Source organism: Lissotriton helveticus, chromosome 5_1, assembly GCF_964261635.1.
Source record: "Lissotriton helveticus chromosome 5_1, aLisHel1.1, whole genome shotgun sequence".
Lineage (NCBI taxonomy): Eukaryota > Metazoa > Chordata > Amphibia > Caudata > Salamandridae > Lissotriton > Lissotriton helveticus.
Window position 1 is genome coordinate 1,886,403,247 of NC_136065.1, and position 26,904 is coordinate 1,886,430,150.

At 45.7% G+C, this 26,904-nt stretch overlaps 1 protein-coding gene across 5 annotated transcripts in view; it reads left to right on the top strand.

Annotated features, from left to right (window-relative positions):
• The window catches only part of PLEKHH3 (pleckstrin homology, MyTH4 and FERM domain containing H3), a 294,750-nt gene that overhangs the window by 86,894 nt on the left and 180,952 nt on the right, over nucleotides 1-26,904 (top strand). For 4 of the 5 annotated variants that reach the window (XM_078645364.1, XM_078645365.1, XM_078645366.1 and 1 more), the window contains exon 2: nucleotides 14,480-14,535. In XM_078645364.1, the coding sequence (XP_078501490.1) occupies nucleotides 14,480-14,535 (56 nt within the window). Of the gene's footprint in view, nucleotides 1-5,521; nucleotides 5,559-14,479; nucleotides 14,536-26,904 lie in introns of those variants that run through there. The other variant, XM_078645367.1, reaches the window with a different exon arrangement.

A 26,904-nucleotide genomic window follows, 5' to 3' on the forward strand; every position in this document is an offset into this window, starting at 1 on the left:
GCGGCCACCAGTGCGCGACTTCTTGAATTTAGGAACTATGGCCAGATGTTCGCTGTCAGAGCGAAGGTTTCTGAGGGCTTTATAGGGGATGACCATGTCTTTAAGGGCGGCAGGGCCAGCTCCGTTGATAAGTTTATGCGCGGTGCACAGGGCCTTGAACTCTACTCGCTGGCGCACAGGAAGCCAGTGCAGAGCTTTGAGGGCCGGTTTAGTCGAGGCTCTGGGAGGGAGGTTCAAAATGAGCCTCGCCGCAGCGTTTTGTGCACGATGGAGCTTGGCCAGGGTGAATTCAGGAGCTCCGAGGTACGCGGCGTTACCATAGTCAAGCCGAGCTAATATAAGCCCTTGGACCAAAAGTTTCCTGGATAAGGGGGGGAGGAGCGGGAGAATCTTACGAATTGACCGCAGGAGGCCAAAGCATGTTCCAGCGGTCTTGGCTGCCTGGGTCTTCATGGAGAGGTCCTGCTCCAGCCAGAATCCTAGTGTTTTAATTTCTTTATTAGGCGTGGGGATATTACCGAAGACATCCGGCCAAACTGATGGAGGGATGGAAGACCATTTGTTGCCTAGAAGCATGATTTCGGTTTTTGCACCGTTCAGCTTCAGGGAAGATTCGCACATCCAGGTGTGGATATCCTGCAAACAATTCAGCAGATTGTCTGGGTGCTTGTCAAGGTGCGAAAGAGAAACAACAAGTTGCGTGTCGTCAGCATAGTTTACTATTTTTATCCCATAAGGGGTCACCACATCTTCCAAGGGGGCCATGTAAACATTAAACAGGGTGGGACTAAGCGAAGACCCCTGGGGCACTCCACGTGTAAGAGGGAAGGGGTCTGAGCGAGAGTTGCCGTCCCACACCTGAAATGAACGAACGGAAAGGAAGGAGTCGATCCAAGCATATGCAGTTCCCACAATTCCTGCCCTGGCCAGGCGATGAAGGAGGACACGGTGATCCACCGTATCAAAGGCGGCACTGAGGTCCAGGAGGATCACTGCCACTGATCCTCCTGAATCCAGGATGCATCTTGCCTCCTCAATGACGGAGAGGAGGGCAGTGTCCGTGCCCTGGCCCGGCCGGAATCCGGTTTGAGACTGACGCAGGATTTTGTTAGTCTCAAGGAATTGGGAAAGTTGCACGTTAGCTAATTTCTCAGCCATCTTGCTGATACAGGGAAGGAGCGAAATGGGTCTGTAATTGGCCATGTCGTCCGGGTTCAATTGAGGCTTTTTCAACAGGGCCTTGACGACAGCGCTCTTCCAGTTGGGAGGGACTGAGCCATGGGAAAGAGAGGTGTTAATGAGATCCCTGATGGTGGGGGCTATGCTGGGCGACACAGTTTTTAAGAGTCTGACAGGGGCCGGGTCAAGGGGGGATCCGCTTTTCATTTTGGCCATCGTGGCGGTGACCTCAATGAGGGAGACTGCTCTGAAGGAGGTCAACCGCGAGCTGTTAGTGCAGGCGACTGTATCAGCCTGGTTGAGCGGGCTGATCGAGGGGAGGGAATCCAATATCCGCGAAATTTTGGAATCGAAGTAAGTGGCTAGGTCCTTGCTTCTATCCGGGGGAGGGGGGAGAGCAGCGGATGCTGTAGGGATGTTGAGTAGTTCCTTGACTATCGGGTAAGATTCTTTAGCGGAATTAGTCGCATTTTTTATTCTCTTATCATAGAATGTGGCCTTAGCTAGTTTTATAGCTGATTTGTATCGTCTTACCGAGCTATTGTAGGTGTCCTTATTACTATGGAGCCAGTCTTTTCTCCACTGTCTCTCAGCCTTTTTGCAATCTTTGCGGAGGTCTCGAAGTTCAGAGGTGTACCATAGGGCATGGCCCTTTATCCTATTTTTGATCTCACGATTTTTTAGAGGAATGATACTGTCAAGGGAAGAGGAGATCCAATCTCTGAATTGTGTGTCAGCCTCGGACGGGTCCTCCACGAGACTAGGGGTAGAGGAGTCCAGTACTTTGGACCAATCCTCCGCCGAGAGTCTTGCCCACGATCTATCTCTGGTGAAGATAGGGGGTTTATGAGGTTTCTTGTATGCCCCAGGGAGGTGGAATGTAACCAGAAAATGGTCCGTCCATGGGAGAGGTTGGGAATTGATGTATTGGAGGGAGGAGATGTTAGAAAACACCGGGTCGAGTAGATGCCCTTTTATATGTGTTGGGCCGGTGTTGGCAAGAAGAAGGCCATAAGCCGCCAGGTCGCGGATTAGGTCAGCCGCTCCTGTGTCCAGGGGATCGTTGAAGTGGATATTTAGGTCTCCTGTTATTAGGAAATTCGATGTCAGGTGGGCCGAGGAAGAAACAGTTTCCAAAAGGGTCGCTGCAAAGGGGGCAAAGTGGCCGGGAGGCCGGTAGACCAAAAGGCCTGACAGGGAGCTGGTCGGAGTTAGCTGGATCGTGAAGAGGCAGCTCTCTGATTCCCAATAGCAATGTCATTGATTCGACAGACGAGGTGGTCCCTGTGAATGATTGCTAATCCGCCACCTCTACCTAAGGGGCGTGGTTGAGACATGATAAGGAAGCCCGGGGGAAGAGCCAGTACTATGTCCGAATTTGACTGCTCAGTGATCCACGTTTCTGTCAGGAAAAGTATGTCCAGGTTGAGATCGACAATGAGGTGATTGATAAGCAGGGCATGCTTGGGGAGCGATCTGCAATTGAGTGTCGCAATTTTGAGGACAGGGGGTGGAACCGGGGATTTTGGAAGAAGTAACTTACCCGGTTTGCAGTTGTTACAGCTAGAATAGGAAACATTAGGATCCTGCATGACATGACATGTGCTGCTTTTACTGGGCCTTAGGCTGAGAAGCTCTCTGCGTGAGTAGCTTACCTTTGTCCTAACAGGGACGGGCAAAGAGTCTGGCCCTGGGCCCGGTCGTGCGCGGACGGGCGCAGACGGGCTTGCCTTAGGCGCGCCTTTGGCGCGCAAACGGCGCTCCCGCTGCGCTGGTATGGCCGGCACATTTGTAGTCTCTGGGGTGGGCGTGGCCTCGCTGTGGGCGTGGCTATCGCCTTTGGGCGTTTCCTGATTCAGCGCGGGGTCGCTGTGTCAGGGGGTCGAAGAGGGAGGTAAGAGCGCGTTCAGGTCGGCGCTTTTGAGCAAGTGAGCACAGTGGTTTTAAAAGTTCGAACACAAGGAAATAGTGCAGTTTTTAAAACACAAACAAACACAGTCCTCCGGCTTCCGCCTCAGAGGATGACACCAATCAATTGCAATCTGCTTTCAGTCAGCGCATTTGTAGTCTCTGGGGTGGGCGTGGCCTCGCTGTGGGCGTGGCTATCGCCTTTGGGCGTTTCCTGATTCAGCGCGGGGTCGCTGTGTCAGGGGGTCGAAGAGGGAGGTAAGAGCGCGTTCAGGTCGGCGCTTTTGAGCAAGTGAACACAGTGGTTTTAAAAGTTCGAACACAAGGAAATAGTGCAGTTTTTAAAACACAAACAAACACAGTCCTCCGGCTTCCGCCTCAGAGGATGACACCAATCAATTGCAATCTGCTTTCAGTCAGCGCATTTGTAGTCTCTGGGGTGGGCGTGGCCTCGCTGTGGGCGTGGCTATCGCCTTTGGGCGTTTCCTGATTCAGCGCGGGGTCGCTGTGTCAGGGGGTCGAAGAGGGAGGTAAGAGCGCGTTCAGGTCGGCGCTTTTGAGCAAGTGAGCACAGTGGTTTTAAAAGTTCGAACACAAGGAAATAGTGCAGTTTTTAAAACACAAACAAACACAGTCCTCCGGCTTCCGCCTCAGAGGATGACAACAATCAATGACAAACAATCAATCATTACATCCATCTATTGGCCATTCTGTCCAACCATCCATCTGTTCACACAACCGTCATCTATGCATGCATGTATCCATCCATCCACATATCCATAATTTGACTTACCCATCCATTGATAGCCTTTCATCCATCAGTTGATCCTTTTATCCATTCATTCAATCCATCCTCTCAGATTTCCATGTTCTCATCATCCTTTCACCCACCTATTTATCCATCCTCTCATATATCCATTACACTGCTAACCTTCCAGTCACTATTTCAGATTTCCATTTACTCTACCATCTTTCACCCATCCACCCTATACCCATCCCTCCTTCTATCCACCCCTCCTTCTATCCACCCCTCCTTCTATCCACCCCTCCTTCTATCCACCCCTCCTTCTATCCACCCCTCCTTCTATCCACCCCTCCTTCTGCTCACCCCTCCTTCTGCTCACCCCTCCTTCTGCTCAATCCTCCTTCTACCCACTCATCCTTCTACCCACTCATCCTTCTACCCACTCATCCTTCTACCCACTCATCCTTCTACCCACTCATCCTTCTACCCACTCATCCTTCTACCCACTCATCCTTCTACCCACTCATCCTTCTACCCACTCATCCTTCTACCCACTCATCCTTCTACCCACTCATCCTTCTACCCACTCATCCTTCTACCCACTCATCCTTCTACCCACCCATCCTTCTACCCACCCATCCTTCTACCCACCCATCCTTCTACCCACCCATCCTTCTACCCACCCATCCTTCTACCCACCCATCCTTTCACCCACTCATCCATCCATCCATCCTTTCACCCTCTCATGCATCCACTCGTCCACCCTTTGTTATCAAGCCAACTTTATTTCTTTAAACATAAATTATGAGCTGTTTTCTGCCAAGTTGCAGATAAGAGGTCTATTGAGATCCCCCACCTCCCCCTCTCCACTGAAGCGGTTCACAACACCCCTGGTGTCAAACAGCGTGTAGGTTCTGGAGTACCATAGGCTCTGGTGGTGACGGTGACCATCCAGCACAGGTCCCCAACATTCAGTTCTGCCATCTTCATAATTTTTCCTCCCACTAGACCGATAATATATGTGCAGTTTCACTCCCTTTACAAATTTCCCAAACCTCATTTCAGAGAGGCACCTCTCCGCTGTCCCTCCCTGAAGCACAGATGACCATGGCTAGAATGCACACAGTGTAGCCGAGAAAGGGCAGTGCCGGGTGAGCCTATAATGAGTTTGGATTCAGGGGTGTGCAAAGGATGAGTGAGGACGTTCGCAGCGTTTTATGGCCTGCAGCGTATGAGCCAAATATGGTAGTGGGCACGGCTTATTTTCAGTAGTTAATGTTTTTGGCAAGCAGTTGCAAGTAGCTCTGTGGTCTACCAGCAAAAACATCATAAATTCTAATTTTAATCTCTGTGTGTGAATTAATTAATAGTTGTGACTTTGAGATGGAACATCTGATTAACCGAATAGAATAAAAATACTAGGATTCTAGACCTGTCAACTTCAAACTTGCATTGAAAAAGGCTATATGTCTTTTCTTTTGAAAGGAGTTAGCTCCTCCCCCTCCCTCGAGGTTGACGATGGCGGCGGTCGGTGTTTCGCTGGCGTTCTGTGGCTCCTGCTGTGGTTTTTGCTACGGATCTCGTTGCCCTGGTTCCTGATTTCCGATTCTGACTTTCAACTCGGAAAATAAAACGGAGGGGGATGCAGCAGTGCCAATTTTGTGATCCTGTTTACGAATGTCCTTGAGGGAGCACACTACTGCGCATCGATATACACTAAGGCGAGGTGAGGTGAGCTTGGGAGCGCGGATATTGTAGCAGCTGTGCGTTATTCCGAGACTCCGAGACTTTTCAGAGGCCTGATGTGTTTAAAGCGTGAAGTGCGAGTTAAAAACGCTGTCACGTTTTCTTAAGGCAAGGAAAGTCAGCCTCTTTCACCTACACCTATACCTGTACATGCTACATGCTTTGCTCAGTGGAAAGTTGAACAGCGTTATACCTGTGCCAGCCGTAACTCTGCTATTTAGACTCGAATCTTCAAAAAAAAACCTCTGAAAAAAGCTAAAGTATCTGAAACCGGTGAAAACCATCGGTGTTTTGAACCTTCGCACAATTATTTGGATTTGTGACGCTGTTGGGAGCTACGTGGTTTGTGGCTGGGGCTTGGGGCTTGAGGCGAGCTGGGGGTTGAGGCGAGCTGGTGACTCTCCCGCTGCTGCCGTCGCGGCCGGGCTTTGCTCCGCCCCCCCCTCCCGCATCCTACCTCAGACTTGCTGCTGGTGTCCGGCCGGGCTTGGCTCCGCCGGCACCGTTGGGGACGGCATCACCCAGGATCCTTTGCGCCAGGACGACCCTTCATTGTGCGCCAGGAGGCACATATAACCACGCCTGGTCTTTCGCCTCGCGAGGTCGCGCGCGGGTCGTGCCGGGAGAAGCCTCAGACGCAGGGCCTCAGAGGCAGGGCCACCTCACTTGTTTCTCGCCTGTCTACCGCTGGAAAAAGGAGGTACACCTTTCAGACCCATAACAGTGACTGCCCGGAACACTTTTGACTAACATTTAAAGATTACCGAGGTTCCTACGTAACACGTTGGCCCAGCGTAGGTGTCTGCTTTTACTATATTAGTAATCCGCACTATGACTGGGAAAGAAGTATCAAAAAACGCTATCTCTCAGGGGGGCCTCGGAAGAGGACTTTGGACAAATACCTAACTAGGGTAACATCGGACATTGAATGTGTTATAGAGAGAGTTGAACAAAGTCCTTTTTTAGAAGCCACATATAGTTGCCAATCCCCTTTTGCGGTAGCAGACCAATGCCAAAATTTAACCTTATTGGAGGAACTTAATCGGCTCCGTCATACGGTATATGTCAATGTTGAAGAGGGAAACAAACAATTAGGTGCCCCATCCAAACCTAAAGTAAGTCATCCGGGAACCCCCCTTTTACCTCCAGCAAAAGCCAACATTCATCCGATAACGAACCCTCAGACTCCCTCTGTTAAAAGAAAGCGCAGAGGTGCCAAACAAAGGGGAAGACTATTAAAAAAACTAAAATTGTACTCTAGTCCCCCCTCAGTCATTAGCAATACCCCAAATTCATCCAGGGCATGCTCAACTCCTAATTCCCCTCTATCTACCATATCATCTGAACTACTGGCCCAGTTTGAACTTCTTGTCAAATCTATAGTATCCCCACTGGTAAAAAGAATCATGGTAATAGGGGAAAAGATCACTAGTATAGAAGAGACAATGAAGGAAAACGCAATACTTTTAAAAAGATTGGTAGGATCTAAGCAGGTAGAGACTCTAGTCGCTACAGATGTTCCCAAAATCTTGGTACAAAGCACTACTGCCCCTGTCCAGTTAGTTGCCCCAAAAACGTCATTAATATCAAATACTCGGTACCCAACACCAAACTTGGTAGTACCGCAGAGCACAGTTAATAGAGTAGGGCCGACAAATGTTCCCATGCCCTTAAAGGGGACTCTTCCCAACCATGGCTATATGCAAAGAAAGTTTACCCAAATTGACCTACCACCGGAGGCCGCTCTAATGTGTGCATTCTCTCAGGCGTGCCCGAACTAACTAATGGTAAGATGGAAGGACAAGCTGAATTGGCAAATAAGGTATCTTTCTGGCTAACTAAGAACAGGCCCCTCCCACCAAACATCGATGGGAAAATTGTAAACGTTAGAAGGGTGAAATGGCTGGGACCTTTACCTAAAGATATAGTGGGTGACCTGATTATTGTAAACTTTAGGGACTCCCACGTCGTCCCATATTTGCAAGGCTGGCAGCCACAAATGGGAGACGGCCCTATAGTTACTAGGGAACTGAGAGACTTCTACCCTAGAACCATATACTTGCCCCCTGTAAGTCTGAATGTAGAAAAGAACCATCGCAGAGGCAATAGAGGCCATACACTCAGCAACTTCAACATACCCATTCGTAATCGTTTTGCTTTACTTACCGTTATAAATCCGGTGTACTGACCTGTTAAACCGATCTCCGATTGGTCAGCTAATAATTCGAAGCCTGGGGTTGGTCTTTACTTGAATACGTTTTTACGCTTTTTGCACTCTCGCTTATTCTGTAGCCCATTTGTAACACTATGGTGAATTTATTGTCTACACTAGGAGAACTGCAGTGGAGACAGTATTAAGTGTGGAAAGCTACTATGAATAGATTGTTTTTATCAAGAGACATTGAGGGTTGCATCCCTCTTACAAACAAACAAGGTTTTCTTTTTTACTATGTATTGTAACGAATGTATTTTAAATTTTGTACTGTGCTTTTATGGTTGCTCTGTTTCAACCGAATAAAGCTTATTGAAGAAGAAAGGAGTTAGCTGATGTTTTGGCTTTGCCAGTGCTTTTTGCTGATGAACAGCATCAGTAAAAAGGCAAATGAATGGTTGTTGGTGATGCTGAACGGCATTGACAAAGGCAACAAAAAAAACTGCCTCCAGCATGATGACATTTTATTTATTTTCAGAGTTTTATATAGCACTGGCTAGATCCGGAGGTATCAGAACGGTTTACATGAGGATCAGCGAGTTACAGGTTACAAAATTACATCAGTTACAGGGGCCAAGAATAAACATAGGAGAAAAACAGTGATTACACAATTACAAGAGATATTAACGCATAGCCAAGACACACGTCTAATGGGGAATGGAAGGTAGACGGGGAATGGTAAAAGAGGTAAGGAATGCAGATAGTGTCAGGCAGACCGGCAAGGGGGAAAGTACTTCAAAGGGACAAAGCAGTCAAAATGAGAGACAGACAAACCGGCTGAAGACTAACGATCCAAAACATTCTGGTTATCGGTGAAAGTATACGATGAGAGGGGTGTTTTGCTCATGTATTTGTCAAGAAACTGTAGCAGGTATTTTTGTTTATTCACCTTCCAAGATGGTAGATGCTCATCTTGGAGCAGTAAATGGAAAAAATAAAAGTGGGGCATAATCTTGTGGTGGTGTGACCACAAAATAAATTGCAGGTGGTGCGTCCTCCATAAACGGAAAAAATAGAATAGGGAAGGATTGGGGAGTAACAAAGTAGCAGGGGAATAGGAGAGTAAATCAACACTGCTGATCAATGAGAGCAATGGGGAGCAGGGAGTGTTATGTGAGCAACTTTGGAGCAGTGCTTAATTTCAGCCGGTGCTTTCCGCTGCTCAGTGCCAGCACTTAAGTACCAACACTGGATCTTATGACAGTCCAACACATGGTCTGTCTAATTTTGAAATTAGCACAACAGCAGTTGTTTTATAATTTTAATATACTAAAAAGTACTAATACCTGCCACCCAAGCCGTTGTTATATCTTTGGGTAGCCTGGAATAGTCTGAATTGTCACATGTAAGAGTTTGATAGTACTTGCGTTGGTACGCTCATTGACATAACTGGCAGGCAGAGGCATTGGGTGGTGCAAGCTGGGAAGGAACCTGCTGTTTACCTTTTTATAAATTTAACACTGCATAGGAGCTGTGGGGGCAGGTCAGAAAAGAAGGCGATGGGTAGGAGAAGGAATGATCGAGATGGGGGAAGCAACACAGAGCGCGATAGGGGCAGAGATGTGAGGGGGAAGCAGCACATGGGGAGGGGAGCAAGACGAAAACATGTACTCCACAGGAGTGCTGAAATAAAGAGACCTTGTAAGTTCCCTGATGTTTGCTGTGGAAGGATATAAGTGATCCAATAAAAAGGATGTAGGAAGAAGCTACACTACAGGGGAGGGACAAACACAAGAAGTGGTAGAAAAGCTGTTGAATAAGAAGCCAGCAAATGAGATTGACAAGAAAGGCAATCAAGTAATGTGCTTATTCAAAACTCACTGCAAGTATTATGGAAAGGTCTTTGGCAACAGACAGCTAACACCTTTGTCAGACAAACCTATAATAGTTTCCTGTGCACACAGGGGCCCCGACAAGTGAGTGGTGGCTGAGTCGGTCGTTGGCCGTGTAGCGCCAAAGGTGCCTTGGAAGAAATTAGATCCGTGGAGAGGAGGCAGTTCTTTGCCTCATACAGTGACCCAGTAACCACTCATACCCTGCCCACAAACACCAGGTTGTCCTTGCAGAGGTGCAGTGTTTGCTAGAGTGATAAATAACCAGTTGCTTCCTCTCCTCCCTGGCACTTTCCCCAATGCTGTACAATCAACCACACTTCCATAATCGAATTTCAGGGACGCTGGAATTATTCAGCAATAGATAATACAATTATGAAGTAGGTATGCCTAAGTAATGCGGTTAGGAAAATCAAATTATTCACACAGTCTGTGGCAGTTTCTTTTGCTCATTTATTATTTCAACACATATTAATACTGCATAGGTGAAAAAACAGTACTAGTTAGCTGTTGCAGAGGGTCTGCCACTGCAACACACAAGATGGAGCCCGTTTTAATGTGATTTTAATCCGTTCAAGTTAGAAGGAACCTGTTTTAGTTTGCACTTTATGCCGCAGATAGTGGATTATGTGGCATGCATAATAAATGTATAATTATGTAAAAAAAAAAAAAAACTCGCAGTGGAGGGTCTAGGCCTAAGTAGTGAAAGAAATGTTCTTTGCACGGTGATGCCACTTACATTGCTGCCGAACGGTTGTAATCCCAGAGCAAAAGGGGTTTAATCCCAAAAGGATATGTAAAAATTATTGCTAGATGTGTTAAAATAGGCAGGCGCTCTGCAGGTAATTGTTTTTGGGTTATCACGGTTGATTTGTTAGAAACCAACCCTGAGATTTGACAAAACTAAAAGAAACAAGCTTTGGCAATAGGCCTGCAGCGGCTGCCAGCCTTTTGGCTTTCAGTGCTTATTTTCTTTTTTCATGTTTTTTCAAAATGTTATAGTTGAGTAGCTACTGGGTCCTCATCTGTATAAAATACATTGTCATGGTAGTCCCAGGCACTGAAGGGAAGTACTTTGTGCGGATGTGCTCCATGTGAAACAGTCGAATGCTGCCACTTACATTGAAGTTGGCCAGTGATTGAAGTGGGCTGACCCTGTACCCAATGCTATATGCTGTAGTGGACGGAGGAAAATGTGAATGGCACAACACACCAAAGGATAAAGACAGCTTGCTAAAAGCCCCAATAAGTAGTTATGTTCTATAATTTTCGTTAAATCAAAAGGTGCAGCTTAACATTGAATCTAAAAATAAAGCAAACAGCAGCACAAATAGGGAGCAATTTTAAAAGGCACAGTTTACAGTGAAAACGAGACTGATCCTTCTAACTTGTATTCTTTTGTCGACCCAGCCACAGCGGCATAACTGGTTTTTCCAGCAGCCTAGAGCAGCGAATGCAGTGTGAAAAGCATGTTTTTTTTGTAGGTGTCGGAACAATAAGGTGTTGACTCCCATGTGTCACTTGCAGCCCCTTATGTATTTCTAGAACCAGTTCTGTATTTTTTTTTTTTCACTGACTTCCCCAGTGCCTCAGTTTTACATTCTGCTGACGCTGGCTGTGATGTTAGCAAGGTATTTTCTGTATTGATAAGATATATCTGAGTGCAAGGTTAGAAGATCACAAGAGCTCCTTACCCATGAAAGCAGCCTTGCTAGTTTTGGATCTCCGTGGCAACCAAGCAGTGCTTACTCAAGATATGCAGAGTCTTACTCATCAAGAACGAGTTTGACTGGGGTAAAACAATAACAACCTCGTGGAGCTTTATACAACACATACGTTTTCAGTGCTGTGAATCATAGGTGTTGATATTTCCTAGTTTAATAGTACTGAATATAATGATTTCACAAGAATAGAAGACTGTGTAGTCCTTGTTGGAAATCCACGTCAAGATTTGCAGATGGCAGTAACCTTGCTTCTCATGTCTTCCCAGCAAGGCTGAAATCCAGGGTTCCTCTAGATCCTTGTCTTGGTCCTAAATTTGAGGGACAATTTAAGTCCTGGTGGGACGTCTTCTTCGCTGTGAACTCAGAGCTTCATCTGAATTCAAAGCCAGTACGAGGTGCTAGGGGCATTTCTTATCCCATTCCAGTGAGAATGATCCGCCATTGGATAGCATAATATCAGTCAGCTAGTGCTTGGTATGTTTTTAACTCACTACCAAATGAGGATGGCCCAACCTGTGGGTCTTTGAAGTGTACGCTCAGAGACTGGGCTCTCTTGGCTGTTTAGAGCTCGTCTGGTGACTGAGGTTGATTACAGAGAATGAATGTATGACTTGGAATTAGTGAGTGCTAGGTATTTGAGTGAGAGGGACTAACTTCAGTGCCTCACTTTATACTGGCATTATGATCCTTTGACGGTCTTAATTTGGAGTGAGTTACTGTGCCACAGTTAAAAAAACTGTATGTGCTTTCATCTTACAAGTACCCCTTGACTCACTAAATATATTTTCAGCTTGTGCTTTTTCTGATGTCCCCCAAAGCAGGTTAGTTAACCCAATTTTCGGTGTTATTGTGGCAAGATGCCCTCTTAAGTGCAGTAACAGCAATTTTCGACTCCTATTCAACCTAGTGTAGAGTGTAACAGTACAGAAGAGGATCTAGGAATAGTTTGAATATTTGTCTCCTCAACAGAAATGAAGTATCCTTACAGCCTTGTTTTTTTTTTTATTGTTTGATACAAGAAATGGAAGTATTCCATGGCTCAGAGCACATAATGTTTTTTATTTTTTGATTGTTTGATACTTTGTGCATCTTAGATTCTGTAGGTCGATGAGCCAACCAGGTTTTGGGCGTCATGGGCCTTGCAGACACAAGTGGAAACTTACTATTATGTGTGCCACTGCCGGAAACGCTTTGTTTTGAAAGTGAGACTTTGGATCAATCTCTGGCTGGCAGATGGTAATTTAGGGTACAGCAGATCTCACGGTCTTCTTCACCGACACCATCTTGTTATGTGGTTTTTTCAGTGCCATTCTGTACTAGGTTTGAATCCTATATATTAGGTGTGTACCTGTGTGTGCGCTATGAACCATAATGTACATCCAGAAGTTTAAATCTACTGATAGCATGCTATCGCAAAATATCTCCCCCCTGTTCTAGTTATAACTCCCTGGAATGCACCACTGCTTCTCTTCTACCTTCTGCATGCCTCTTGGGTATACAGACGACTCTAAATCGCATTCCTGTCTGTCTTGTTCACTCTTTCTTTTGCAACCTAACAATTTCTATTAATTCCAGAAACCATTTGCTTCTCACATAGCCCCCTCTTACCCTCACACCCAAGCCATTAATGTACCACAACGAAACTGGAGTAAATGAACGGACCGTTTCTTCAACAGCACAAAATGAATCCCAATAACTGTTACACTGGCCTCTAACTTTGTGCTTCTGGGTAGTGCGTTACTCATTGCAAAGCACGTTTTCATCAGTAGTAAGTAGTATATAAATGCAAAATCAATTTAGTTTCAATAATATGAGGTATAGGGAGAGTCGATCTTAAGATCAGATGTGACTAAATCTGCCCCTAACCCGAGTGTTGACGAGAGCCTGTTGGGACTTCTCCCAGTTCCTTCCCTGGTCACCTCACTTCTGGTCCCAGTCCCTTGTTGTTGTCTAGACTTCTTTGGATTTACTGTGATCCCTATAAGGTGGCCAGAAAATCTAAAATTCCAGTATTTAGTTATTTTACTGAATTCCCTGCTTCCGATCCTCCAATCTTGATAGTGGTGAGTCGAGTAATTAAAAGAGAGATGATCTATCTGGCAGTGTATAGGTCGAAGAGGTATCACCAATGCCTTAATGGGTTGTCGAGCATGAAGCCTGCTAGCATGTCTCACAGCCCACCTGGAAATTTGCCAGTAAGCCAGTCCATGCCCTGGAAGGGGTGGTGGGGGGAGGGGGAGGGGGAAGAGGGTAGTTGTTAGGTTAACGCTTCAACTCGAACCCACAGGCAATACATCCCTTTCCTGATAGTGAAACACAGTGATGCAAGTAATCTGGCATGATTGCCCTCAACTGGCCCATATCTTTCACTCATGGCATGTATTGGGGCACCCGTGGTTTATTTGGGTGAGTGGTGATGCCCGATGTGGGGGAGGAGGCAAAGTGATAGTTGGATGTAGACAGGGACACGTTTTACTGGGGGGGGGGGCTTGAGGTGAGAGGGGTTATTGGATAAGGCAGGGGAGGTTCTGGCAGTTGTTTGCCAGATTCCTCCAGCTCTGTAGGCACATTGGCCAGAAGGTGAAGAGGAGACTTTAGTTGAACTGAGTGGGATAGCAATGGTGCGCGGCTATTCAGCCCCTGTGGTATGGGGATGTGGCGCGATGGGACTAAGAGGGGCTTGTCTGATGGTTAATTGGTTTGAATTGGACCACTACATAGCTGGAAGAGTGAGCCCAGTTGACTGATGGTATGAGTTGTTGCTGGGATTGAGGGTTTGCAGAATGGAGAGGAGTATGGTTGGGGCGTTGATAGGGTTACAGTTGTATTAATAAGGGTGGGTAGTTGGTTGTATTTTAGTTGACTGTTTTTACACTGCACTGCAGACTAGTCCTAATGAAGTGATCTTTTACGCTTAAGTTATTGGTCCGTGGTAATGGGCACCGTCTCGCCTGATGCATGTAGCATTCAGTTTGTACAGCCAGTTGGACTGAAACTTTCAGGCATTAATCTTGAAAGGTGCATACAAATGTCTTTACGTGCTCAGGTTTTATGTTCCATCAGATCATGTTTTGTTGTGTGTCTTTTTCTGTCTCTATAAAAAGTCTAATTTTTTTTTCGTTTGCTTCGACAGGCAGCCCTGGAAGTGTGCCTGAGCCAGCCTACCCGTGCCAGCAACGGGCCCGAAAGGTAAGATAAGCGCCTCGTGTTACAGACGCAGAGGGCTGCTGAGTCACCGCCGCCTCGGGCTACATGTCGGGCCTGCTGTCAGCGAGCCAACTTCCTCCCGTTACACCGGGTGCCCGGGCCGCCAGTGCGGACAGAGCCCCCCACCTCCCCTCGCGCCCCAAGGCCAGAGAAGTAATCCTCCCCAGCTCACAGTAGCATCCATCTCTTCAGATGTCGTCTCACTGCAAAGAAGCGGCGCAAGGCACCCTATGGCTCACACATCAGAACACATGCACTCGCGAAACCGCTGCAAATATTGTACTACCAAAGGTTATCAGGAACGGAAGAGAAGTCCCCGGAGGCGATAGAGGCTTAAATATCTTAAGCTCCCCCGTTTTACCCCCTGGGGGTGTGGGTGGAGTACCTGGACCAGCCAGAGAGTGGAGGAGGGGCGCTGATCCTCGCAACGCCTAGGCCCAGTGTACCCGCCTGGAGCATGTATGTGGGGATAGGGGGGTGCTAATATCCGGTCCCTTTGATGTCCCCCAAACCAGGTACACTAAAATAAGGTTGGACTGGCTTATAGGGCACTCTGACGGATGGGCCAGTCCGACCGGTCACTGTGGGGACTGGTTTTGTGAAAGTGTATGGGCTAGTTTTGTGGTGGTGGGCCTGGTTAGTGGCTGCTATGTGCACTGCTGTTGTGACCATCTTTCTATAATGATTAGATTTCAATAGCAGACAGCAATGCGCAGGCAGGTTACATTGGGCACTCAATGAGGCACGGGGTGTGGGTCACATGGTACTGAATGAGCTGTGTCATGGCCTATCGGATGTGCAGTAGCAAGCGGTGCAGTTCTGATTTGAAATGAAATCAACTGCCACATTATCCCCAATAGTGGTAGAACACAAATGCCCCACTCTCCAACTCCTAGTCGTCTTCTAGTCAATTGAGCACGGAATGATCTACCAGTGAATGCCTGTTGGCGAATTCCCCTTAAAACACTAGTAGTGGCTAATGGGCACTGTATGGTGTTCCTGCCTTTGCAGTGGGAGTCCAAAACACTGACGGCATACTGGACTATGGGATTTCCAAATGTGGGGCAGTTTCTTTAACTACCCAATTTTCAAATGGGAGGCCACTTTAATTTTGGTGCTCTATCAGACCCTACATTTGTTGACATCTGAATCCTATCTCTCTGCACAAGATGAAGAATCCAATATTCATAAAATCGGATGAAGAATATAAAGCAGAAGGTCTTTAACCTCTTCCATGCTCATGACAAGGTCAGCTCGTCCTGCAGTACACTGGAGCTGTGCTTATGACGAGCTGACCTTGTCATGAACAATGGGAATTCATAATGTTTAGCACCCAGCGGGAATTGCCTTAGCATTGAAGGTGTTAACAGCGCATGAGCATGGCCAGGAAAAGGGATATAAGAGAAGTGGATCAATGGGCAGGGTGTGGGTTGGGCTGCAGCTCTGCTAAATATGTAGATCTATGGCAGAGTTTTAGACCAATAACTTACTTTTTTTTACATATATGAAATATATTTCGTTATTTGATAGTCGGTAGCTTCTCTGTTGAGAGTGGCAGCTATTTGGTGCTCCTTTTAGCATTAAATGTAGATGTCTTTCGTTTTGACCACCATGGCCTTGATCTGTGTTAAAAAACACAAAGGGGTATGTCTCAATGGTTGGTCCCTTGAGAGCAGTTTGATACTGTAAATTTGGAAAATAGTGTGTTCTAATTGGCGAGGGAGCTTTTTTTCCATTGGACAATTCTGGCTGGTCCACGAGACTTAGTGCTCTTATTGACTGGCTGCAACATGAAGAAAAATGTTGTAGCCCCCATTACAGGACATGGGTACTCGGATCCCCCATTTCATGAACTCTAACTTAAATAACTATATAATGTGGCAGGGTTTTGAGGGGGCCCGGAGGGATGTTACTTCAAATGTCGTCAGTGATGTCATCATTTATATAATTTAACATGTTGACAGTGATGTAATATGTGAGATCACAAGCAGAGCATGGCGGGGTTACATCTATAGTTAGCTCAGTAAACTATAACTTCTGAATTTCAGTGGTTTCTTTGGTGATTAAACATTAGTTTTTGTTTTTGTTTACGTATATGTTTATAGCATGTCTGGATGTAGATGCATACTCTCTTTATTCCTGCATTCTAGTGTTGGGTCTGGTCTTTTGCATCTTGTTTTTCTTCGCAGAAGTTTGAGTCGCAAGACCTGTTGTCACTCCACACTTTTCCCAGAATGCACCAGCAAAAAGGGTGTGACCTCAAATTGTTACCTTCTTCCTTCTGTCAGAGAACTCGGATGCTGAGGATGATGTCGAGGCAGAGCACCACTCTAGCTGGAGTTGGGCATTGAGCTCAGAGCCAAGGCATAAGAAGATTAAGCCCTTGAAGAATATCCCTTCAGAGGCCTGCACAGCATCGAGCAGGACAAAGGGCACTGACCAACATCATGATCTATTGTCAGCAAGTTATACCGGCTTAGAGAGGCCCCGCTCGGTGTTGAAGACACAGGAACTTTCTTCCTCAAACGCACACACAAATTCCGCGTCAAAGCCATCAAACACCTTCATTTCCCTCTGTCAACAAGCCTACTTTGGAGCCAGAGTTGAAGCCAAAGAGCCACCACATCCAGCCCGGGCTCAAAGGCAAAGCCTCCTTCAATTTCCAGAAAGCTGGAAGGGGTCGATACTGGAGGGATTTGCCTGGGTGCGAAATAAAATACACTTTTTTTTTATCCATCCAGGCACTGGGAAATTTCGGGACTAAGCCTCCTGCTCCAGGCCTTGTTGCCATCCCAAAGAAAAGACACCTCGCTTTCGAGGAAGAGCTACATTCACATCTTCTTCTGCCACCAAGCCCTAAGAAAGTTTGGCACATGGCTCCCAGTCCTCTTTACTTTCCATTGCTACCTACCACACCTCCTAAACCTCCACCTCTTCTGCCTCACAATCCCTTCCACCTGACACACAGGACATAGACTCCGACCCAGGCAACCCCTACTACCCTCAGAACACAGAGTAAAAGCCTTTTACACCACAAGGTGGATCCCTGGGAAAACTACTTAGGCGACCAATAGGCTAACCCTGATCTCGAACCATACACTGTCAAGCCAGCCTGACCAGATGATACTATGACGCATCATGTTATCATACAGCACATAATAGTCATTATTAGGTCTAACTGCCTACCATAGAGGATGAGGATGATTTCCTGCTGGAAACCCTCTCGAAGACATGTCTGACATTTCCAAGGTTCCTGTCAAGTCTAGAGAGTACACCCCCCCCCCCATATTGAAAAGAAATATGAGCTAGCCCCACATGACATGGCTTATATTCGAGAGGCAATTATCCCCAACTCACTGGAGGTGCGCGCTGCCCATAAAAGGGCCACTGCCCAGGCTACCGAGTATGCACCTCCCTTGGATAAGGAGAAAAAAAAGATTGACTGGCTAGGGAAGCTTTCAGAAGGAGTCACAACAGGTCTTGTGACATTCATGTCTTAAAAGAAAAGTTGCAAACATCCAGGCAGGACATACGCAGAGCATGTGAGAGTCTACATCAGTACACGCTACCAACAGATGATTACAGGGTAGGTAAGATTTTGTATTTTGACTTTTTTAGGTGGACCTTAATGTAAAGAATCACCCTTGCGCCAACAAATAGTGCTCCACAGTAGCTGCTAGGACAAACCCCAACTATTTGTTATTGAGAGAGTATCACCCCCCCTCAATCCTTGTTCTGTCATGTTTGTGGTAGTGAATAATCATATTTGTTAAATCAGCATGGCTATGTCTCCAAAAGCAACCCCTGCTCAAGGGACCTTTGTGCTTGAGTTTTGTAGGATTCTTCTATACAAACGCTCTACTGGAGCATTTGAACATGGGTGCGTGTGTGAAAATGGTAGATATGTGCATGACAACTTGACGACTGTCTGGCAGATTCTCCATACCACCTTCTCCAGTATCTCGGAGGATCAACAATTTTTCACTGATGCTTTTCTGATAAGACGTCCTTGAAATCTCCTCAGCACATGTACTAGTGGCAGCTCAGTTTATATTACTTGAGCTTGGGGAGTAATGTTATGTTTCACAAAAACCAACACATCTATTAATCTAAAATGCATTTATTTACTAATTGTTTATAACGTAAGAGACTAAATACACATGACACTTTAAATCACTATTTCTTTATACCTCGATTTTATCATTTATAAAGTTAATAATTTTTTCTGTGGATCCACTTCTGATAAATTAAATCAAAATCTTCTCTTTAGGAAAACTAATGGTGATCGACGGTGTCAATTCATATTCAAGTTTCCATTTGACTCTTCAATTAATATTATTAGTGAAGTCCATTATTCCTAAACAAACAGCACATTGACAGCCAGCACGAGTTTCACACTTATAATTCCGCTTCTTCGGGGTTGTAAGATAACAAATTTAGAATTTAAGTCACATGAAACGATTTTCCATTAGACTAGTAAATATGGTAAAATAATCAAAAAAGAGAAACACATATCAACTTTAAATTTATGCATGAAATTTTTTGCATCATTATGCAATGAAGCAACTCTTTTTAGGTCTCGCCTCTCAATGCGCATGCGCATTGAGCGAGATTATAGGGGCTTAAAGAAGGTTTACCTAGACTGGCGATTGACTGGCGATTTGATGCTGTGCCCGTCCGCTTTTAGGTCAATGTGCAAGCGCATTGACCTAAAATGCGCGTGCACATCATCAAATCGCCATCTGTTCCCCAGCAGCACTCCTCCCACACCTTTGAAGTGAAGCTTAGCTTCACTTCAAAGGCCCCTGCTGCTCTCCCCGCTCCGCCCCCTGCTGCGGCCGTGTCGCATTTCTCCTCCCCCCTCCCCACAGCAATGCCCTCCATCTTGTTTACCAAATGGTCACTCCCACAGCCTTTTGCTTGTTTTTAAGAGTTTGCGAGCCGTCTATTTTTTTTCGTCTTGTGTGCAAACGTCTTATCTTTTGCCTTTTGAAAGTATCATGTAAAATAATTATTTTCACAATGTTTTCAAAGTCCGTTTCAAGACCCTCAAATTTAATTAGCTGCTTAGATAGCCGTTCAATTTCGCTCTTTTTAAAAAGCGCGCATGAAAACTTGTTTGCTTACTTTCTGAATCTGTAAATGAGACCGTTCCGTACGATTGCGGCATGGCTTGCTTTTTGAAGGTACTAACGCCCTATGCCAAGGGTGCATGCATGTGGGTTGGGTGTAGCAGTAAGTGCAAAGGCATTTATTTCTTTACATTGATATCGGGGATACTTTAAATATGGCCAGGCTTGGTGTGGTAGTTCCCTACACTGCTCTTGCTGACTGCAGTGATATCTTAGCACTTTTAAGCAGCAAGGGTATGCTGCAGTCAAAGTAATACGAAATGACGTCAACTTTGGGGAATGGCTTAAAATATAATTTTAACTCTTAGTTTCTGTGCCTTGTTCCCTGTTGTTCTCATCTTCATCTCCCCCCTGGTTACTCCTTTCCCAGGTCTATCTCCATTGCTCTGCCTTCCATCTCTCATGCCTCTCTTCCACCTCTCATGCCTCTCTCCCAAACTCATCTTCTCCCTTTCTATACTCAACTCTCTCCCTTTCTATAATCTCAGACTCCCTCTCCTGCTTCTCTCTCTTGCTTCGCTCTTGGGCTCCCTGTCTGTACTTCTCGCTCCTGATACACTCTGTCTCCCTCTCCATGCTTCTGTCCCCTGCTACACTCTCAGGCTCCCTGTCCATGCATCTCACCCTTGCTTCACTCTTGGGCTCCCTCTCCGTGCTTTTCTTCCTTGCTGCACTCTCTGCTCCCTCTCTGTGCTTCTCTCCCCTGCTGCACTCTCGTGCTCTCTAGAGATGTGGCCTAACGACCAGAGCTGCCATCTAAGTCCCGTAAATACAAAACATGTTGCATTCCAAATGCTATAGGTGTCACATTCGCGAAAGTTATAACTATTGGCATTGTAAATGACAAAGCTATCCATTTAGCTATTTTAAAAACCAACACATAAATAAAATATTTGTCATTTACAAGACCAATAGCTCCAACTTTTCTAATGCGAGACCTATTGCATTTCCAATGCTTGTTTACATGTTGGACTTGGCATGAAACTAAAGTAATTTTGAAAAGATTAGAAGAAGAGTGAGAAATAAGAGGAGAAACAGTTAAGCAGGAACCTGTAAACATTTAGAGTTATCCAAAAAAGAAGGTATCTTTGTCTATACTTTATAAAATTTAAACCTCTGATACGGAAGAATTTGAAGACTGACTCTGCTATGCAGCATAGGCTTAATAGCAATACATGCAGTATCAGTGTAGAAAAATCTTCAGTAAACTGCGTTATAAACTTTACAAAGTCAAGATGCAAAGAGAACTATAATCTCCATTCTGTAGTTTAAATGTAAATAGTTTATTTCTAGCCCCCAAAATCCTGAGTTTCTTCTTACATATTTATTACGGTTCCTCAATAAATAACATATATCTCCAAACTCTTGCATGTGTATTAAGACACTTACGTTAAAAACAGTTGCCAAATAAAAGCATTTTATACAAATTGATTTGTAAGGTTTGTGTAAACATAACATTACCCCCCACGCTCAACTTAATATATACTGTAAATGTTTCGAGCCAGAGGGGAAGCTAGCTTAATGGGTGGAGTGTACAGGGCCTGTTGTTCTGTCGTCCCCAAAATAGTTGATAAACTAGTAGCAGCACACACAATATTATTGGAGTAGAGCAAACCGTGTTCTTCCAGCGACAGAACACCCTTTCGTTGTGTACCAACGGCGACCCTGGAATACACACCAGGCGTTCTAGGGTGTGATATAGTCCATGAGCATCCAGCCATCTTGAATCTGATCTCACCAGTTCCATGCTACTTCGACTTCCCTAATCTGAAAGTATTACAAGGGACTTCAATGAATGGTCTGTTGGCTGCTCTCTAGCCCGTGCATGTGTACTACCTATCCTCTTAAAGATAGGACAAAGAAGTTCTGCTGATGCCCTTGTTTCTCCTTTCCTTTTAATTACTGCTGTCGGGAAGCCTCACCAACAGAATCTAGCTAATTCCCTTGGGGGCGGGGGGGGTCGGCGGTGTCTCGGTGCTCGTGGCGCGCTCAGCTCGTCACGCTGCACAGTGGCTCGTCATGACTCCGCCCACTCAATGGAACGCCCCGCACAGGAGGGGGGAGTTAGCCCCGCGTGGGCGTTCCGCGGCCGTTATGACGAGCTGAGCTCGCCATGAGCGTCCAAGGGGTTAAAGAGATCAGCAAAAGCCACTGAAAGTGCTTTCATACCCTCCAGCGGTCACTCACAAACGCGGGTGGATAACTACTGGAATGACAGAATGCACAATAGCCACCAAAGGGTCGGTCAGTGGTTCTCCCTAGATAACATGCCCCCTTGCACCACTGAGTGAACTTTTTGTTTCTCAATCCAGACTCCTTGGGCCTTCGTGCCGTAAGTCGGCAGTACTTAATTTGTAAAATAATAAGTACCAGCGCTTTTGTCAGGAGGCCACTGCAGCTTTCACCACCCATTGCCTCTGCCAGCTCTGCCAATGACATTACCAACACAACTAACAGCCATCAGACTCCTACAAGTGTGGCATTTCAGACTAGTCTAGACCCCCAAAGCTTTAAGAATGGCTTCAGCGGAAGGTATAGGTCATTTTTAATGGTCATTGATTTAATAAACTACTATTGGGCTCATCTCTGAACTAGGATAACAGGGCCACCATGTGGTGCTCTCTCATAAATTCCAATTAAGTGCTGGTGCCTAACACTGCAAACCACTGCCTCAAATTCAGCACTGCGTACCTGTGTGGTTGAGCCTCACTATAGGTGTTCTAACCTGCACTGTACAAATGCTTGAGGGCAAGCCTGCGGACCCTCAGGGGTACCTTGAACATTTTCAAGCCCCCTGCCCACCCTCCCCAGATCCATAGACTTCAAATGTAAGACGTTTTAGGACTCCAGACAGATCCAGAAATGTCCTTGGTGCTGAACATTCATAGGAACAGAACACGTCTAATGAAGTGGAGTGTTCCCAGGTGGCAGTACAATGACACCCTTACTACCTACTGCCTCACTGGAACACCTATGCACAAAACATTGTGTGACCCTGCCTCCAGATGATTCCATTAAGCAAGATCTGGTGACTGTGAATTCTCTTCCAGGATAATATATTTGACTGGTAGTGGCTCATCTCCCAGTTGATCACATGGACTGCAATTGCGGCTGTGGGTTGAGTTCTTGGACTGGGCATCATAGTGTGCAGTTGAAGTCTTAAACTGGGAATGCCAGCTACATGATGATGATGCTGTTGATTGGCCTGGTAGTAGAAATTTAAAGTCATCCATAAAGTATGCATTGATTGACTGGGAATCCTAGTTACTGTCTTTGACTGGAAACGGGGGATCCACTATTAAACAATAGCACCTTGCACAACTTTCATCCACTGAGAACCTACAAAGTTCCAGGGAAAGTGGGCATATGGCACTCTTCCGGAACTGGGGACCCACAGAGCTTTGCTCCAGCTTTCACTGTTGTGAAAAGACAGTACAAAGCACTAAAGTCAGTCTGCCTCTCTGTGAATGGCTGCTTCCTTCTATTATGCTCATTTACTAGAGCGGTGGCTTTTGAGAATAACTGCAATTAATTAAATAGTGCTGTGTGCCCTGGGCTGGCCTCTGGGTGCTGCTAAGCGATTACGTCTCCCAATTCATGACTTTCTTGGGAATGGCGGATCCCATTAGATCTCCCCAATGGCAATCCTAGCTAGCAGTAACACCATGTGGTTTGAATCCTGGCTCCCAGCTGATGTCCTACATTCAACCGGTCCTACAGCGGATCTCCAGTTATTGTACTTTACTGGGAATGGGAGCTCACAGTTGGATTTACTGGGAGTGCTAGCCTTTGCTAGCCTGCATTTGACGTCCTTTACTGTGAGGCAGTTCCCAGTGGATGTCTTTAACCAGCAATGGTCGTTCTCAGCTGATGCCATTTAATGGGAATGTTATTTCAAGGAACAGTGGTCCCTAACAAGCGCAAAATAATAAAAAATCATATAGATCAAAATTGAAATCCATATAGTCTGTCCAGCCGGACAGGGTTTAATGACAAGAATGTAGGTATAGTCAGTAAATTTAGTACAATATCAAAAGTGGGACACAGCCTGTGTCCTACTGCTGTACAGAGACATTTGTGACATACATAGACAAGTGAGGCATGCATAGGCAGTCTGCATATATTCCAGGTTTTGCAGACAACCGGTCCTACAGCGGTTCTCCAGTTATTGTACTTTACTGGGAATGGGAGCTCACAGTTGGATTTACTGGGAGTGCTAGCCTGCATTTGACGTCCTTTACTGTGAGGCAGTTCCCAGTGGATGTCTTTAACCAGCAATGGTTGCCATTTAATGGGAATGGCCAGTCCCAGTTCATATCCTTAATGAGGATTGGCAGTTGTACCTTTAACTGGAAACCGCATCTCCCTCTTAAATCCACGACTGGCAGTCTCTGGCCCAGATGACTTGTTTAACTGGGAATACCGGCTCCCAGCTGATGTCTTTAACTGGGGATTGCAGCTCCCATTTAATGTCATTTTTCCTGGAAATCGGAGCGCCCAGTGGGACCCCTCGGCTGGCAGCCTTTGCTCCAGGGTGACCTCTTCACCTGGATAACGTGGCTCCCAGTTGAAACAATCAGATGGGGTTTAACTGTACAACGCTGACCCCCACTCCCCTCCTGTGCCTCTGAACGAGAATGCAGCTTAAATATTCCAGTTTATTTACTTTTTCCTGCGTTGGTGCCCTCTGGGCCCGGGACGAACGCTGGTGAATCAGGTTGCGTGTGAACAGAGCAGCGGCGACAGGGTTAACTCTCGTCCACCCTTCTGCTTTTGAGCCCCGCTTGATGCAGCCGGGCAGCGTGCCAGGGCCAGACTGTCCACGGAGGCGGCGTTCTTGTGTCATTGTGAAATCCCGAACCTTGGCCCCGAGGCCTGTAATTATGAGACTTCTCCCACCACTCACCCTTCAAAGTAGCACAAGCGTGACTCCATCGGCGAACCAGCCGAAATGGCACTTCTGACGCCATTGACAGGAAAGTTGGCGCCTTCTTTTTTTTTTTTTTTTTTTTCTTCTATTTTCTTCTCACGAGAGCTGGTATTCAGCGAGCCTGTCAGCCGCACACCCCGCTGCTCCGAAGTCATTGCTGACTTATTAGAATAGGGTTTTCAATGTGTACCAGGGTCGGACTGGCTTATAGGGCAATCAGGCTGTGTGTGGTTCGACAAATCGGTGTATGGATCGTTTTTTTTTTTTTTGCTGTTTGGGTCCTGTTTTATGTTTTGCAGGGCCGGGTTTTACTGTTGATTTCCCTGGTATTAAAACAAACACTGCCTGCAGCAAGCTCAAATCCAGGCAGTTTTCCATACCATGCAAAACCCTTATACAGCGTGTCTTTATAAGTTCAAAAATGCACCAATTTGCAAAATGGCTTATTTTTTAATTTGGTGCCTAGGCCTGTTTTCTGGTCCACCCTGACCCTGGGTGGTACTGATGTCACCTCATTTTGTGCTCTATGCCTCAATTTAAAGCAGTAAAAAGTAATCCTTGATCAAAAGAATAGTGAAAACTTCATATTATTGTAATAGACATCTATCCTGCCCTCTACGTGATTAAATTGTATGATCCTGAGTAAATAACCTTGATTTCACCTGCCTTTTTTTGCTTACCTGGAAAATTTTTAGGCATTTGAATGAGGGATACTTAGCTGCTATGGAAAAAGTGACCTACAGGTGGCCAGGCCTGCTATTCACTAGGAGAGTGTTCCAGATTTTTGTAACTTGTACTGAGAAAAAATTCTGTTTTATTTAGGTAGAGGGACACATGGTACTAGTCAGCTGATCCGCGATTCTGCTGGGCCTGTAGGCAGATAGAACAGGTCTAGAATGTTGTGGCTTTTTGCTGCGAAAAATGAAAAAGTGGTAGGTGGAATCTTTAAAGTAACTTCAAAACAGCTATGTATTAAGTTGAAGTAGAGAGATCACCTCAAGTGTTGTCTCTGTAGTTTGAGATTCGCAGTCCTGTATTTTTGAGACCCTATTCACCTGTGCCTCTTGCCCATACTCCTGTCTTTTTTTTTAGCATTTAGTGTCTTATTAAATTGTATGTATGTGGTATTTGTATAATGCAAGCCTAACCAAAAGGGTAACCGAACCTAAAGCTAAATTCTTGGGTAGGTTATCATAAAGGGTGTTGCATTAGTCCAAGTGCCAGTTCAGGGTTGGGTCTGCTATGATTTCCAGTACTTTACAGAAAGGAAAGCCAAGTGAGTGTTGGAAGATACACCTTATTAAGGCATTCCAGACTAACCACGTGGTCTTCAATTCTGAATGCAGCAAGCCTCCCAAGCTTTTGAACTTTTATCTTAATTGGTCTTTACCATTGACACCAATAAGAACACCATCTGTATTCCCTCCGCTCAGTTGGAAACGACTGTCTCCTAGTAGGGGATCCTCGCCAGAGCTTGCATTAGTCCTCCAAAAGCATCTTTTGTGCCAGTTTCTAAAATAATGCTTTGATGTTTCCACTTAATAATCTTTTGTATTTAGTTTCTTTCTACCCCATCTTCTGTGTTTTACATGTCTTTCTCTACAGTTCAATGTATTTTCTGAAAATGAGTCGCAAACAACGACACCAGCCACAGAGAACACAAAACAGTGAGGCAAACCAAAACAAGAAAAACAAAGACAACATAGCTGGCAGCAAATGTCAAGTGGTCAACACCCTTCTAACTGCTATTTATACATCATTGCCATTTTCACTCCAATGTATGCTTCTCAAATCCTAAAAACATACTATCTCTCTGCTAATAGTGATGCGTGGCGAGAGCTGGTGGAAAGCCCTCAAAGCACATCTGAGATTGGACAAATTAGAAACAAATTTTAGAAAAAAATCTGAAAACCCACATATAATAGCCCAATTCTAGTCACGCAAGGTAGTAGAGTAGATGTTGTTACCAGCTCTTGGAGGCCCGTCTGGTAGCCATACGCTAAATAAATCCCAGGGAATACAATAGAATGTAAAGCGCCCAATTTCCGTGCATTCCAGGTGCGCTATGTAAGAAAGTTAAAAAAATAATATTCTGTGTTTGAGTGATGCACTGAACTTTTAACCCCTTTGGTTATGTAAACGGGATTGAGTCCACAGGGAAGACCACCTGGGACACAGGACTCATGCAAGGCCCACATAAACCCTCTACAAGGGAACTCAGTGGTTGGAATCGGTTTGCTTGAAATTCCTGGGTTAAAGACCAGGCATTACAGCAGCCAACCTTCCCTT